Here is a 17,655-nt window from a genome sequence, read left to right on the forward strand (position 1 = left end):
CCCACTCCCTCCTCTTTTCCCATCACCAAACTGTGCATATTTCCTTCCCACACCTCTGTGCTCTAGTCACTGTAGGCCACATGCATGAAACTTAAGGAGCCAGTAATCTGGTTTATAAAGCAGTTCTAGGCAGTCTAGCAAGTCAGTAGTAAAACAAGACATGTTCAAATGTCCTTCACTTTAACAAATATACAACAAACAGCTTGTCCACAATTTGTGAGCGGTGTCCTTCTCTTGACTCTCCGTCCACCACCTCTACCCAGCTGCCTGTGGGGCTCTCTTTCACATCGGTGCCAATCCCATTCCTCCTCACCATCTCTTTGCTGGGTCATCAACTGTGGGGCAATGTATATGAAGGCTGAAAAAGAAAAGTGGGTTATGTTCACCAACACACTTCCTCCCCTTGTGCTATACAGGTGATGACTCTGATGAGGCTGGCCCTAGTGGCCCAGCAAAGCAGTACAGCAGCAGTAGAGGCTCAACCTCCACCACCTGCAGCAGCAGCAGCAGCAGCAGCAGCAGCAGTAGAGGCTCTACCTCCACCACCTGCACCAGCAGCAGCAGAGGTAGAGGCTGTACCTCCACCACCTGTAGCCTTTGCTGATGAAGAGTATGCAGAAAGGGGGGCACCTCCTCGCCAGCGGCAACTACTGCGCATGGCCACTCAATTGCTGCGGCACAATGTGCACATGGAGGAGTACCGGCGCCAGAAATTACAGCTGCAGCGGGAAGCACTCCAGGCACAGCGGGAAGCCCACCAGGAAGTGTTCCAGGCGCAGCGGGAATCCCACCAGGAAGTGATCCAGGCCCAACATGCTATGCTCCAGAAACTCCAACGGCTGGAGCATAGCATCGAGGGCCTGTGCCCTGACCTCACAGCACCTACTCCAGCCTCCAGTGGCCAGCAACCACCGGCTAAGATCGTCCACCTCCCCAGCAGACAATCACACCTATGACTGAGGGGAAGTGAGATACAGCATAGAAGGCAGCCATGTTGTTGTGCAGGGCCTGGGGGGTGCCGGGGAAAGTGATGTAGTGAGAGGTGTGGGTAAGGAAAGCATCCAGGAACTGGGTGAGACAGTTTGAAATAGAAGCCTGGGTGAGACCTGTGTTAACAGCTAATACAGACTGGAAACTCCCAGTGGCCAGAACACAGAGAGATGCAGTGATTTTGAGGTGGACAGGGATGGAGTTATTTCTACGGGTCCTGGGCTGAAGGAGGAGTTGGAGCTGCTCACAAAGCTGCTGAATGGTAGCCCTATTGAAACGGTACCTTGTCAGACACTGCTGGTCAGTGAGGTCTAGAAAGTGGTGCGGGGCCTGAACACTCGGGGCCGTGAGTACCTCCTGCGGTGTGTGGCCTCTTCCTCCAACATGCAAGCCGCCAGTGAATTTAGTGCCTCCATTTCCCCACCAGTGCAAGTAGTAGTAGTAGTCCAACAACAGCACCAAAAAGAAGCTCACTCCCACCACATCCTCTGGCCACTCACTCGCCAAACAGGAAATGACTGTGCTCACACACACAGCTGCAGCAGTACAGGGAAGAAAGAGACAAACGGAGGTAAGGGAATATAATACAAACGTGGGAACAGTGAATGGTGAGGGGAAGGGCTGATAGAGGAAGAAGTAGTGGTATCTGGGTTTGGGGACTAGAAGGGGTAAGAAAAGATGAACAGGTAAAACACACACGAGGCAGGTGAGGGTGAAAACATTCCAACTAGGGCACACAGACAAAGGTAACAGGTACTCAACACACTCAGCTTTCTCTTTAACCAACAATTCAGCTCTCCTAACAACGATCCTGCCACTCTGCAACTCCACACAATTGCTAATGGGTCTAAAGACGAATTCCCCCTTACTCTGGTCGCTTTTATTTCGGGTCTAATCAATGACGCCCATGTTCCCGCCCATGCAAAACCATATCGCTATCCGTTATACGTTGGAGGCTGCCATCTCGTAACGCCGCCCCTAACACGTCCCCGACACGCCCCTTGTTAGGGCGTCCGTAGCTGGGCATTCGTGCGCTGAGAGCGCACTGAAAGTCCTGTTTCAATTATTAGGTTTGGGCGCTCTTTGCTCATGGACATGTCTACATGCCTTTTGGGTCGAAATCTGGGCGCCAATCACTTTCGAAAATAAGGCGGACAGTATACTACTTACAATGTCAATATGTAATAGAACATTTTAATTGATAGTGAAGTGTAAAGCAAAGGTTTAACAGATAGAGGGGTAAGTACTACTACTACTACTTATCATTTCTATAGCGCTACTAGACGTACGAGCGCTGTACACTTGAACATGAAGAGACAGTCCCTGCTGGACAGAGCTTACAATCTAATTAGGACAGACAAACAGGACAAACAAGAGATAAGGGAATATTAAAGTGAGGATGATAAAATAAGGGTTCTGAACAAGTGAACAAGGGTTAGGAGTTAAAAGCAGCATCAAAAAGATGGGCTTTTAGCTTAGATTTGAAGACAGCCAGAGATGGAGCTTGACGTACCGGCTCAGGAAGTCTATTCCAGGCATATGGTGCAGCAAAATAAAAGGAACAGAGTCTGGAGTTAGCAGTGGAGGAGAAGGGTGCAAATAAGAGAGATTTACCCAGTGAACGGAGTTCCCGGGGAGGAATGTAGGGAGAGATGAGAGTGGAGAGGTACTGAGGAGCTGCAGAGTGAATGCACTTATAGGTCAATAAGAGGAGTTTGAACTGTATGCGGAAATGGATAGGAAGCCAGTGAAGTGACTTGAGGAGAGGGCTAATATGAGCATAACGACCTTGACGGAATATTAGTCGTGCAGCAGAATTTTGAACAGATTGAAGAGGAGAGAGATGGCTAAGTGGGAGACCTGTGAGAAGCAAGTTGCAATAGTCTAAGTGAGAGGTGATAAGAGCATAGATGAGGGTTCTGGTAGTGTGCTCAGAAAGGAAAGGACAAATTTAGCTGATATTATAGAGAAAGAAGCGACAGGTTTTAGCAGTCTGTTGAATATGTGCAGAGAAGGAGAGGGAGGAGTCCAAGATGACACCAAGGTTACGAGCTGATGAGACAGGAAGGATGAGATTGTTATCCACAGAAATAGAGAATGGGGGAGGAGGAGAGGTTGGTTTAGGGGGAAAGATAAGAAGCTCAGTCTTGGTCATGTTTAGTTTCACATGGCGCTGAGACATCCAGGCAGCAATGTCAGACAGGCAGGCTGATACTTTAGCCTGGATTTCGGCTAAGATTTCTGGTGTGGAGAGGTAGATCTGGGAGTCATCAGTGTAAAGATGATACTGAAAACCATGGGATGAGATCAGAGTACCAAGGGAAGAACTATAGATGGAGAAGAGAAGAGGTCCCAGGACAGATCCCTGAGGTATACCAACTGACAGTGGGATAGAAGTAGAAGAGGATCCACTAGAGTATACATTAAAGGTACGCTGGGAGAGATAAGAAGAAAACCAGGAAAGAACAGAGCCCTGAAATCCAAGTGAGGACAGCGTATCAAGGAGTAGGCTGTGATCAACAGTGTCAAAAGCAGCAGATAGATCGAGAAGGATGAAGATAGAATAGAGACCTTTGGATCTGGCTAGGAACAGATCATTGGAGACTTTAGCAAGCGCGGTTTCAGTTGAATGAAGGGAGCTAAAGCCAGATTGAAGTGGATCAAGAATAGCTTGAGATGAAAGAAAGTCAAGGCAACGGCGGTGAACAGCATGTTCAATTATCTTGGATAGGAAAGGGAGGAGGGAGATGGGGCGATAGTTGGAAGGACAGGTAGGGTCCAATGAAGGCTTTTTAAGGAGTGGTGTGACTACGGCATGTTTGAAGGCATCAGGAACAGTCACAGTGGACAATGAAAGATTGAGGATATGACAGATAAACGGGATGACAGTAGGAGAGATAGTGTTAAGTAGATGGGTGGGAATAGGATCAGAGGAACAGGTAATTAGTTTCGAGGAGGAAAGAAGATGTGTAGTTTCCTCTTCAGTGATTTCAGAAAAGGAGGCAGGGGTTGGAGGGTTGAGAGAATGGACTAAGGGAAGGAGAGGTGGAGGTGACCTGGCTGAGAATTCAAGTTTAATCTTGTGAACCTTATCATGAAAGAACTCAGCCAGAGTCTGGGGGGGAAGTGAAGGGGGGTTGGAGGTGAAGGCACTTTGAGGAGAAAGTTCAGTGTGACAAAGAGACGACGAGGGTTTGAGCCAAGAGAATTAGTCAACTGGATGTAATAGTCCTTTTTGGCAAGTAAAAGAGCAGACTGGAAGGAGGTCAGCAAGAATTTGAAATGTATGAAGTCAGCATGGGCACGTGATTTCAGCCAAAGACGTTAGGCAAAGCGGGCACAGGAACATAGGTAGCGGATTCTAGAGGTCAGCCAAGGTTGGGGTTTGGTACGTTTTACAGAACAGGGAATGAGAGGAGTGAGAGTCTCCAGAGCAGAGGGTGAGAATAGTATTATAGGAAGAGACAGCTTCATTGACAGACTTGGATAACATAGTGGTAGAGAAGAGATTTGAAACATTGGAGGACAGAGTAGAAGGGTCAATAGCCTGAAAATTCCTAAATGTATTGGTTAAGATTGGACGGGACTGGGGAGGAGGGTGTTTAAGTGTGAAAGTTATCAGATGATGGTCAGAGAGGGGAAGAGTTGAGGCACAGAAACTGGAGAGTGAGCAGTTTGAGGAGAGAATAAGATCAAGACAGTGGCAGTTCTGGTGAGTGGGGGCAGTGGAGCACAGTTGAAGATTAAAAGAGGATGTTAAAGCAAGAAACTGCGAAGCATAAGAGTCAGAGGAATCATTAGCATGAATGTTAAAATCCCCAAGAATGAGGGAAGGAGATGAAGGTTCAAGAAAGAAGGAAAGCCAAGCATCAAAGTCAGTGAGAAAGAAAGAAAGGGACTTATCAAGGGGTCGATAAATGACTGCTACTCGGAGAGGCAGAGGAGCAAATAGACGGATGGAGTGGACTTCGAAGGAAGAAAAACAGTGAGACTGAGGTAGAAGAAGAGGTTGAAATCTACAAGAGGGTGAAAGTAGTAAGAGTTAGAAAGTAAGAAGAGTTAAAAAGTAAGGTGACTGATTTAAAGAAAGGTGCACATAAGGTCAGAGAGATGGTTAAATATTATCTCACTAGGGTAGGAGTGGATAAATATGTCCTGCTGCAGTATGTGCCTCCCGAGTCACTCCTCACACACAAGTGAGACTAACAAGTTAATTACTTCTTCCATTAAAGGCCTGGTTGAAGAGCCAAGCTTTCACCTGCTTCCTGAAATAGAGATAGTCTTGTGTTAAGTAGAGCCTTTCAAACTGTGCATTCCAGACTGTGGGGGCTACTCCATAGAAGGCTCGCTTGCAGGTATCACATCATGTAATGTCTTTTGGAGAGGGTGTGGTTAGTGATAGTCCTTGAGAGGACCTTAGTGTCCTTGGTGGTGTGTAGAGGATCATCCTATTCTTCAGGTACTCAGGACCATTTCCTTTGAGGGCCTTGAAGATCAGACATAGAGTTTTAAATTTAGCCCTGTATTGTACTGGTAGCCAATAAAGTTTTTGCAAAAATGATGTGATGTGGTCACATTGCTTGCAACCTTTATGAATCTTGCTGCTGCATTCTGAATCAGCTGGAGCTGGTGCAGGCTCTTTGTAGTCAGACCATTGTATAGTGCATTGCAGTAATCCAGTCTTGATGTTATCATGGCATGCACAACTGGGATAAGTTTTATTTTCTCGTTGTAAGGAGATGGGCAGCGTAGCTGTCACAAATAGTAGAAGCAGCTCTTGAAGGTTGCTTGGATTTGAGGAATCAGAGTAAGTGTTGAATCCAACTGCATTCCTAGGTTCCTGACTTGTGATTTGAGGGGGAGTTCATACTTCAAAAAGGGATTTTGATGTCAGGTTTGTATCCACTTATGTTAGGGACCCAGAGAAACTTGGTTTTACTTGGGTTCAGGAAAAGTTTGTTGCGTTTAGCCCATTCTTGAATTGATGTTAAAGAGGTGATCAATTTAAGGCTGTAGGTAAGTCAGGTTCAATGGGTATGAGCAGCTGCACATCATCTGCATAGATGTATGCATTGTACTTTCGTCGTGGAAGGCTTATTTCCTTCTCACTGATGAACTAAAGAGATTTGTTGAAGATAGTCCTGAGACTTCATTACAAAATCTGTCCATTCCTCACAAAGTTCATCCATAGAAGAGCAGGTACCACCATATTCCTTTGGAAGAATGCTCTTTTGGAAGTGCTGGTGAAGGCTTTGCATGTAATTGCTCCCATGCAAGTGTATCTGAAACAAAAAGTTGAAGGTTTGCTATCAGCTGTTAAGTAAGAGCTGTTAAGCTCTTAAGTAAGCCACCATCAGCTGCTGGTGGCTTACTTAAGAGTCCCTCATACTTCACAGCCTGCATTGCAGTATTCAATTGTCTGGCCCACAGTACCTTCCTTCTAGACAAATATCTATTTTAGCAAAATGAGGATTGGGTAGGGAATTTCACCTACAGTTCACTGTTTGCCTATTCCTGGAGCCAAAACTTAAGGTATGATACAGAAGTGAATTTGCAAACCTTGCACTGAGACTCTGGGATTAATATTCAAAGGTTTTAGGATCCTAAAATTGAAATTTACTACTAGAGATGAGTACATACCTAACATGGCGCCCTGTTTACTAAGCAAACACCCACAGAAGGTGAGCTCTCCACAAGGAAACCAACAATAGGATTGCAAACACCCCTGTTTACTAAGCCACGCTACCGTTTTAGCACATGCTAACGCTAGAGACACCTATAGGAATATATAAGTATTCTAGCACACCTTAGTAAACAGGGCCCTTTATGTTTCTATTTTCACTAGACTCTTTAAAAGTGGCTGACAATAGGGGTAGGCAATGACAGCTCCAGACCTGCCAAAACATTTTGAACATTATAGGTAGGTGCTCCTTTCTGTGCATTGCACAGAATGCTCATTTTAATACTAATGAACTCATTGTAATATATTTGCACAGGATTATTGGTAGCTGCTACTGTGAATGGTAAAAGTGACAAAGAGCCCCACACTCGTCCTTCCCTACACCCCTTCCCGTGCACTCCGCTCCATGGATAAATCCTTCTTATCTGTTCCCTTCTCCACTACTGCCAACTCCAGACTTCGCGCCTTCCGTCTTGCTGCACCCTATGCCTGGAATAAACTTCCTGAGCCCCTACGTCTTGCCCCATCCTTGGCCACCTTTAAGTCTAGACTGAAAGCCCACCTCTTTAACATTGCTTTTGACTCGTAACCACTTGTAACCACTCGCCTCCACCTACCCTCCTCTCCTCCTTCCTGTACACATTAATTGATTTGATTTGCTTACTTTATTTTTTGTCTATTAGATTGTAAGCTCTTTGAGCAGGGACTGTCTTTCTTCTATGTTTGTACAGCGCTGCGTACGCCTTGTAGCGCTATAGAAATGCTAAATAGTAGTAGTAGTAGTAGTAGTAGTAGTAGTAGTAGATGGTTACAACCAGTCCAAATCAAATGTTGCAAGCACGATAAACTCTGAGCATTGCGGCCTTAGAGGCCTATTTATTAAAGTACATTAGACATTAGCTTGCACTAAGTGTCATATGGTCCATAAGTATAAAATAGGCCATGCAGCATTTAGCCCGGGCTAATTCCATTAGCATGTGTTAAGTTTTAGACTCCAAAATCTAGTCAAATGAATAGCAGTCGTAAATTTAGGAGAACATTCAGCTCCTAAACTAATGCTAAGTTTGGCTAAAAAATAAAGGACATACAGTACTTAGGCACATTACATGCATACATTCTGGATCTTAGTTTTATTTTGAATAGAAGCCTCTTTCAGTATTTTGATAAGATAGGGGATCAACTGGATCAAAATATATTCCCAACCACAAAAAATATGAACAAATCTAAAAGAGGTTTGGCTCAGTTATTCATAAGGAGGGTAATTTTATAATGGTACATCCAGTGGTGCGCTGGTAAATTTTTAACAACAGGCTCTCTCCCCAGTCCACCTCTGCGCCCCCCCCCCCCCCCCCAAATTGCAGAGCTGGCTATACCCAGGGAGAGAGCCGGAGGAGGGGTCATGCATTACTCTCTCCAGGAAATTTTTTTATTTTTAAATGCTTCCAGGTTCCAATCTAATTCAAGTTTAACGTGGGATAAAATGCCATAAATAAGTAAATAAATAGACAGAAACTCTGAACATTGAGAACCTGATTCCCATAACATGATGTCTGTTTTAGAATCCCATTACCAGGAGAAAAAAAAATCTCTGCAGGGTTAAATGTCATAAATAAGTAACTAAATAAATAAATAAATAGATAGATAGAAACTCTGAATGCTGAGCACCTGATCCTTATAATATGACATCTGTTTTAATGGCCCTTTTCCAGGAGAAAAAAAGATCTCTGCACAAATATAATACATGCTAGGGTGTCCCTATAACCAGCCCCTCTAAATGACACACTGAATATGATTGATAACAAATTACTACTCTATCTATGAAAAGTTATTCCATTACTATACTTCCTCTGACCTCTGTGTACATCTGTATGCTGCCAAAGCTGGCATATTTGAAAATATAAGAGAGATTGAATTAAAATGCTACCAACAATAAATAACGACAACCTAGATGCAGCAGCTCATAAGTTTGCTTGATTTTGTTTTCAGTTTAACGGCGAAGACAGATGCGCGGGAAGGGGAAACAGACTAACTTAAATAGCTTCAACTTTTTTTTTTTTTACTTCATGCTGTCTTCATTCAAACCCAGCATCATCTCCCTCCTGCTGCTCCTCTGTGAGTCCTACCTCTCTCTCAGCTTCCATTCCCTTTGGCCATTGTTCCAGCACCTGTAGTGGTAACACAAGACGCTGCCAGATCTACCCGGAGCCTCTCTTTGCCGAGGGGACGGTGTAAAAGCCAGATCTGCGGGATCCTCGGGATCCTCCGGATCTAAGTACTACCTTAAGCGGTTGTTTGTTTTGACGGGCGCTCCTTTGTTTTGACGGCCGCAGCGATCACCGACTTTGTTTTGACGGCCGCAGCGATCACCGATCACCGGAAATACGAGGATCCCGCTGTATCCGGTTTTTACACCGTCCCCTTTGCCGAGTGAGTGTACAGCAGGGGCGTATCTGCGTGGGGCCTCAGGGGCCTGGGCCCCCGCAGATTTTGCCCTGGCCCCCCTACCGCCATCAACCCTCCCCCGCTGCCGTTCTTACTTTTGCTGGCGGGGGACCCCAACCCCCGCCAGCCGAGGTCTGCTTCCACCTGCCGCTGCCTTCAAAACTTCTTCTTCAGCCGGCGGGGGACCCCAAACCCCCGCCAGCCGCCCCGCGCTGTTTAAAATTCATCTTCGGCCTCCGTGGCCGTGCTGCTGGGATAGGCGGCGCTGTTGAAATCCACTTCGGAGTCTGACGTCGCAGCACGTACAACGTACAACGACGTCAGACTCCGAAGTGGATTTCAACAGCGCCGCCTATCCCAGCAGCACGGCCACGGAGGCCGAAGATGAATTTTAAACAGCGCGGGGCGGCTGGCGGGGGTTTGGGGTCCCCCGCCGGCTGAAGAAGAAGTTTTGAAGGCAGCGGCAGGTGGAAGCAGACCTCGGCTGGCGGGGGTTGGGGTCCCCCGCCAGCAAAAGTAAGAACGGCAGCGGGGGAGGGTTGGCGGCGGGAGGGGGGTGGAGAGACTAAGTTATTGGTGGCGGTGGGGGCTCGGCGGCGGCGGGGGGGGCGGGGGGGGGGCGCTAAAATGTGCCCCCTCCCTCTGGCTCTGGCCCCCCCTACCGCCGGAGTCCAGATACGCCCCTGGTGTACAGCCCTGCTGATACAACTTCCTGTGGGTGGGATCTAGCAGAGAAAAGGCTCCGGGTTGGTCAGGCAGTGGTGAGGGGGGGATGATGATCCTAAGGCATGACATGACGAGGTATGCTGGGAGCCTATGGGAGGGTGGGGGCTTGGGGAGGAGGGAGAGAGGAGGAGAAAAAAAAAACCAGATGCTTGTGTACTTGCTGCCTGACTCTAACAACCGGCTCCCAAAAATCAGTAAAATTTAACAAGGGGCTCGTGCGAGCCAGTGCGAGCCGGCTCCAGCACACCACTGGGTACATCTAAGTAGGGAAGGCACATGAGTAATGTTTTCTCAATCTCAGTATTATGGGGGAATGCAGGTCTCAACAATTCTTAGGTGCCAAATTGCAACCCGCCTAAAAATCGTATGCTGGAGGCCCTGGATTTTGTCTCTGGCTGTCTCCACTGTAAACACAAAGGGGTTTAACTGGTGCTGAGTGGGTTAGCTGCTCAAATTCAGCAGCACTTAACCAGGCAGTGCCATAGAATATTGGCACTAACTGGCCATGTCAAAACCAAGCAGTGAAGCGGTGTCCAGCAGCAGAGTCAGGGAGGAGCCAGGAGTTATATGGGTGCTGGCAATATTCAGTCAGTGTCTGCACAGCTAAACGACCAGATAGGTGTTTAACTATGTGGGTGCTGGCAGTGGCACTGAATATTGGCTAACACCTACCTAACTTCCCATAGTGGCCTGTAGATTCCTATCTTCTCCCTTCTGAGCAAGAGCATGCCACCCTCCCAAATCCCCCTCTCCCCATCTTCAGGCCTATGTTAGCATCCCTGGTGGTCTAGGGGGTTTTCTTGGCAGGAGAAAACCCCACTTGCTCCTCTTGGTGAAAAATGGTGGCCACTGAAAAGGTAGATGGGAGCTGCTCCTACCTCAATTAACTGCCACTGAAAGTTGGGGCCTAAGTTATTTTCCAGATATCTGCTTTAAATACAGATGCCTTCTCTTAACTGCAAATTTTAATGAAACCTCAAGTGAATTCTAGGTGAGGTCTTTGCAGTCATCTGATATAAGTTTGTTAACAGTCCCTTCGTTCTGACAAGCCCACTTAGCCATCACATGTGATCATGCCTGTGTCTTTAACTAGACCTCAGCTACGGAATTCTTTGTCCTTCCCAATCTGGGTGGAACAGAATCTTCTTTCTTTTCATAGGCAGGTGAAGGCACATTTATTTACTGTAACTTTTTCAGATTGATTGGTATGAAATATTATTATATATGTTTGTTGTATACCACTTAGGATTGTTTAAGATGGGCCTATTATAAGTGAAATAAAATGTAATGAAATAGTTTGCTTTGATTGTACTCTTAAGTATATTGCTTTGTGAGCTGCTTTGGACAAATGTTTTTTTTTTCTTCCCATTTTTTTGGATTAGCAGTGTGAGAGTGCAGATGAAAGGGAATCCGGGAAGGCACGAAGAAAGGGGGTACAGGGAGCCGGGGAATCCCAACCGGGCAGATTTCATGTGCACAACACCCATATTCAGAAAGCTGGGCTACCGGAGGCAGAGAGGTTGGCTGGGTTAAGGAAGAAGGGGAGGAATTACCTGTCCCAGAATCCTTCTCTTCCCCACCCGGCTGTGCAAGAGTTGGGAGAGGAGATAGAAGATTGGGAAATGGTCTCTGAGGAAGGTGATGAGGGCCAGCTGGAGAGGTTGGGGGCGGGGGAAGTTGGAGAGGAGGATAAAATGGAGATTACTGAAGGGCTAGGGGAGGAACAGATGGAGATTGGAGCCCTGGCTCAAACCCAAAAAGCTGTTGTAAGAGGGTGGCTAGCTGTACCTTGGAGAGACTGGTGGAAGACCGGAGGAGAGAGGCTGAGGCACTGGGGAAAATCTCTACTAAAGAGGAAACAGGTGCAGCCTGTGGGAGAGAAAGAGAGCTAAGCACAATTGAAACCCCAGCCTGAACCAGGTGGGAATAAAGCTGTGTAACCGTGCTGTAAGAAGGTGCAAGAAAGACTGTGTAAACTGTTTCATACTAAAAAGGTCTGGGCTGCAACCTACCAAGCTATTGGGTTTTCCCCTCTGATAATGTACTGTTCCCTAAGTGACGTAATCTGAGCTAAAGTGAAGTTATATGGACTGTTTTTGAACCTGAATTTGACTGTGTTGAACCTGAATTGTGCTCTGGGCTGCTGGCCTAAACAACCTGGAGTGAAAGGTGTTTTGTTTGATTTGAAGCAAGAAAATAAAAGCTCTTACTTTTAAACATTGGGCTTTGAATGTGCCTCTGTGAAAGGAACGGAGGGAGGAGGAAGTCCTGGGAGTTCACAGGGCTTGGAGCCAAGGCTCAGAGGAAGTTGTGTGGAGGAAGAGGCAGCTAAGCAGGGTCAAGCCTGGCTGGGTCCTGGATGGGTGACCCAGCTACAGCAGGTTATCTATATAAATAAATCCCACCTTGAACGTTCTGAAACTCCCTCCAACTGTGGCAGTGAAGTCCTGAACTGCTGTAGTCCTCCTGGCTATTCGGACTACTCACCACCGCCCTCAGCCACGCCCCATCTGCGACCTACGCCACGCCCCAACTGGACATAAAAAGCACCATGAACGTTCTGAACCACACTCTGAGGCTTCAAAAGTTCGTATGTTCGAAGCTCTGTAACCACTTTTAAGCACACTACATCTGTGCGCCGCCATGATCTGAACGAGCGTCACAGCTTTAACACACACGGATGAGCGTCACACCAATAGGAATACAACAAGGGAGGAGCGTCTGAGGCGAAGGCGTCAGTCGCCGTTGCCACGCAACGGAATGCAATCACGCGCCATGCACCTATCAAACAACTCAAACAAAAGAAGGGGCGGACCTACGGCTCGCACAGCACGAGACTGCCGGCCAGCTGAGGAGAATACCACTGCCCTGACAGTGCTATCCTGCAGAACCTGCCGCTCCGAACTGCCATCCGAACCCGCACCAACAAACAAAAAAAGTGAACAGACAGCCTCCAGCAGCCTTCGGGATACACACTAACAAAAAAAAAAAAAAAAAACAAGTGAAGAAACAGCCTCCAGCAGCCTTCGGGACCCACACTAACCCAAAAAAAAAAAAAACCCCCGTGAAGAAACAGCCTCCAGCAGCCTTCGGGACCCACACTAACCCAAAAAAAAAAAACCCCGTGAAGAAACAGCCTCCAGCAGCCTTCGGGACCCACACTAACAAAACAAAACAAAAAAAAAAGGTGAAGAAACAGCCTCCAGCCGCCTCAACAGGGGACTTCACAAAAAGCAAAGCAAGAAGATAAAACCAACTGCAGTCTTCTCTGGACGAGGTTCACAGCCGCCCTGAACCGCCCTGATGCTGCAGCACTAACAACAGGGCAAGCTGGATGACATTCACAGACACCGATCCTGCAGACAGCAGTGCAACGTGTAAACGAACAGGTACAATTAAGGGGGCAGAAACTTTAAGGGAGGGGGCATGGAACTTGAAGGGGAGACAGACAAACACATGGAGAGGGGGTGAGAGAACAGAATGGGAGGGAAGGGGAGAGGAAAAATTATGCAGATGGAGGGCATGGTAAAGAGAGCACAATCCCTGGATAAAAGAAAGAATTCAAAACAGAAACATGGGGGGGGGGGGGGGCACCCTTACATTGCCACTCACAGGAGGGAAGGGGGGAAAACTAACAGAAAGGGGGGGACTGCACTTCACACAGAAGGAGGGGGCCATGCACACATACACACAGTCTTTCACTCTCTGTGTCACTGTGACACACACTCTCTCGAACACACACACACACACTCTGTCTCACTGTCACACCCACATTCTCACACAGGCATACACTGTTTCAATGCCCACCCCTGTGTTTGAAGGGGAGACAGACAAACACATGGAGAGGGGGTGAGAGAACAGAATGGGAGGGAAGGGGAGAGGAAAAATTATGCAGATGGAGGGCATGGTAAAGAGAGCACAATCCCTGGATAAAAGAAAGAATTCAAAACAGAAACATGGCGGGGGGGGGGGGGGGGCACCCTTACATTGCCACTCACAGGAGGGAAGGGGGGAAAACTAACAGAAAGGGGGGGACTGCACTTCACACAGAAGGAGGGGGCCATGCACACATACACACAGTCTTTCACTCTCTGTGTCACTGTGACACACACTCTCTCGAACACACACACACACACACACTCTGTCTCACTGTCACACCCACATTCTCACACAGGCATACACTGTTTCAATGCCCACCCCTGTGTTTGAAGGGGAGACAGACAAACACATGGAGAGGGGGTGAGAGAACAGAATGGGAGGGAAGGGGAGAGGAAAAATTAAGCAGATGGAGGGCATGGTAAAGAGAGCACAATCCCTGGATAAAAGAAAGAATTCAAAACAGAAACATGGGGGGGGGGGGGGGCACCCTTACATTGCCACTCACAGGAGAGAAGGGGGGAAAACTAACAGAAAGGGGGGGACTGCACTTCACACAGAAGGAGGGGGCCATGCACACATACACACAGTCTTTCACTCTCTGTGTCACTGTGACACACACTCTCTCGAACACACACACACTCTGTCTCACTGTCAAACCCACATTCTCACACAGGCATACACTGTTTCAATGCCCACCCCTGTGGTCCTGCAACAGCTTAAAGGAAGGATATGGAGACACACACTCACGCTCTCTCTCACCAGTGGCGTAGCTACGTGGGGCCTGAGGGGGCCGGGGCCCCCGCAGATTCACCCCAGGACCCCCCTCCCGGCGAACCCGCCCCCGCCGCCGCCTACCTTTACTTTTGCTGGCGGGGGATCCCACTCCCCGCCAGCCGACGTCTTCTCAGTCCTTCCTGCACTTCAATTTGTTTGCTGACGTCCTGCACGTAATTATACGTGCAGGACGTCAGACTCAGAGAACAGTTCTGTTCTCTGAGTCTGACGTACTGCACGTACAACGTGCAGGACGTCAGCAAACAAATTGAAGAGCGGGAAGCGACTAAGAAGAAGACGTCGGCTGGCGGGGAGTGGGATCCCCCGCCAGCAAAAGTAAAGGTAGGATGCAGCGGAGGCGGGTTCGCGGCGGGAGGGGGGGGCGGCAATGTCGGCGGTGGGGGGGCGGCGCCGGGGGGAGGGCTAAAATGTGCCCCCTCCCCCCGGGCTCGGACCCCTCTCCCACGGAAGGCTGGCTACGCCCCTGTCTCTCACACACAACCACTCTACAAATCTCTGTTTCTCACTGTCACACACACTATGTCTCACACATACACATACACTCTGTCTCAGTCCCACCCCTCTGGTGACAGAACTTCAGACACAAAGGGTGCGGGTACCTGCACTTTCGAAGGAATGAGGGAGTCATGAACACACACAGACACATACTCTGGCACACTGTAGCACAGTGTCATACACAGACACAATCTCTGTCTCACATACAGTCTTTCACTCTCTGTGTCTGACTGTGACACACACTCTTTCAAACACACACACAATTGCTGGATTAAAAAAAGGAAAAGGAACTGAAAAACCAAACACGGGGGGGGGGGGGGGGGGGGGGGAACGACCCTGCACCTCGGACAGAAGAAAGGGGTCACGCACACACACACACACACACACACAGTCTCACACACACATAACCGCTCTCTCTCACTTGCAACCAGTCTTTCACTCTCTGTGTCTCACTGTCACACACACTCTCTCACACACACTCACACATACACTCAGACTCACTGCTCGCTGCTATGGTCCCAGAACTTAAAACACAAAGGGTGGGGGTACCTGCACTTCTGACAGTATTAGGGGGTCATGCACACACATACACACATACTATGGCACACTGTACCTCAGTGTCACACACAGACTCTCTCTCACACACAAACTCACACTTTTCCACTCTCTGTGTGTCACTGTGACACACACTCAAACACACACACACACACACACAATTAGTCTCTTTGTCACACCCACACTCTCACACACATATACACTTTGATTCACTGCCCACCCCCGTACTCCTGCAAGGGCTTGCTGGAAGGAGAAGAATATGGAGACATTATAATACTTTTCTAACAACTCTGTAGTTACCAAAAACAAACAAACAAAAATAAACCATTGCTAGCGCCCGTTTCCTTTCAAACAGAAACGGGCCTTTTTTACTAGTAAATCCATAAACAACTAATATGTGCCTTTATAAAATACTATACCATAAACATGCATAGTTTTGCCTGTTCTGAAACGTGAGTATTTTTGTGTATGTATTTGCTGGTAGAAATCAGCACATAGACCCATGCATGCTGTAAAATACATGCATAAGTTCCAGTCCCACCTTTGCTCCATCCGTGCTCCATCCCCAGAACTGGCTGTGTGCACAGGATAAACCGCATGCTACATTTCAACATTTACCCCCAGATTCTGTAAGGCTGGGAAATAAGTACGCAAATTTGGCCATGCAAGTTATGGAATAGTGTTAGTTGTGTGCCTAAGTTAATTGTTAAATTAGGTGCCGGTTGTCATTAAGTACCAATTGTAGCCCTTAAGTGGCATTAATTGGTGCTAATTGACACTAACTGTAGTTATACACATGACTGCACTTAGGCATTATTCAATAAACATAAGGCCCGTTATTCAGCCGGCAGCAGGCAGCACATTTGCTGTCGGTTACCAACTTTAAACCCAGATATTCAATAACAGGCCAGGTCCAATGACTGGCTTTTAATATCCAGGTTTTTTTTTAACCGCTGAAAAATTTACCAGTTAAGCCAATGTTCAGCGCTAACCAGTTAACTTTTTGGCGCTTAAAGATAGGCCACATAAATAGCTATTTTAACTACTGAACACAGACAGTTAAACGCTGAATAGTCATATCTAGCCGGCTAGCTGATAATCACTGATATTCAGCGGGAGATAACTTATTTCCCACTGAATATCTGAGGTTAGATGCCGATATGCTATTTAACTGGCCTTTAAATATTGGAGGATTAGTGCCTAAATGCTATAGTGTTAAACTAGAAAGAGGCGTGCTCATGGCTGAATCAGAAGCGTATCTTGCACTTGCGTGCATAAGTTACAGAATACTATCACACGCACAACTGCGAACTTTAGGTGCAAGCATTTATACCAGTCTTTGACATGACATAAGTGCTTGTGCCTAAAGATAGGCGCACACATAGTAACATAGTAGATGACGGCAGAAAAAGACCTGCATGGTCCATCCAGTCTGCCCAACAAGATAAACTCATATGTGTATACCTTACCTTGATTTGTACCTGCCTTTTTCAGGGCACAGACTGTACAAGTCTGCCCAGCAGTATTTCCCGCCTCCCAACCACCAGTCCCGCCTCCCATCACCGGCTCTGGCACAGACCGTATAAGTCTGCCCTCCACTATCCTCGCCTCCCAAACACCAACCTCTCTTCCCCCACCTGCTCCGCCACCCAATTTTGGCTAAGCTTCTGAGGATCCATTCCTACTGCACAGGATTCCTTCATGCATATCCCACGCACGTTTGAATTCCGTTACCATTTTCATCTCCACCACCTCCCGCGGGAGGGCATTCCAAGCATCCACCACCCTCTCCGTGAAAAAACACATGCCAATTTTGCACAATTTGATGTTACAGAATTGGCACTTACCCCTGGATTCTATATAGTGCGCCTAGAGATCCGCGCCAAAATCAAAGTGTATTCTATAACAATGCACGTAATTTAATTGGCTTAACAAACTAATCAGCATTGATAACAGCTCTTAACAAGCAATAACGAGAATTGGCAATAATTAGAATTTACACACACAACTCACTAAGCGCATTCTGTAATGCAGTGCACCTAACTTCTAATGTACACAGGCAAAAAGGAATGTGGTAATGTGTGGGGAAATGG

The 17,655-nt window shown here is 47.4% G+C and overlaps 1 protein-coding gene across 3 annotated transcripts in view; it reads right to left on the reverse strand.

Annotated features, from left to right (window-relative positions):
- Window positions 1-323: 323 nt before the first annotated feature.
- Window positions 324-17,655, reverse strand: part of LOC115477848 (alpha-tocopherol transfer protein-like) — a 91,296-nt gene continuing 73,964 nt past the window's right edge. For 2 of the 3 annotated variants that reach the window (XM_030214963.1, XM_030214956.1), the window contains one exon: window positions 6,007-6,272. In XM_030214963.1, coding sequence (XP_030070823.1) covers window positions 6,096-6,272 — 177 coding nt within the window. In that variant the 3' untranslated portion in view covers window positions 6,007-6,095. Of the gene's footprint in view, window positions 359-6,006; window positions 6,273-17,655 lie in introns of those variants that run through there. The other variant, XM_030214971.1, reaches the window with a different exon arrangement.

Source organism: Microcaecilia unicolor, chromosome 1 (assembly GCF_901765095.1).
Source record: "Microcaecilia unicolor chromosome 1, aMicUni1.1, whole genome shotgun sequence".
Taxonomy (NCBI): Eukaryota; Metazoa; Chordata; class Amphibia; order Gymnophiona; family Siphonopidae; genus Microcaecilia; species Microcaecilia unicolor.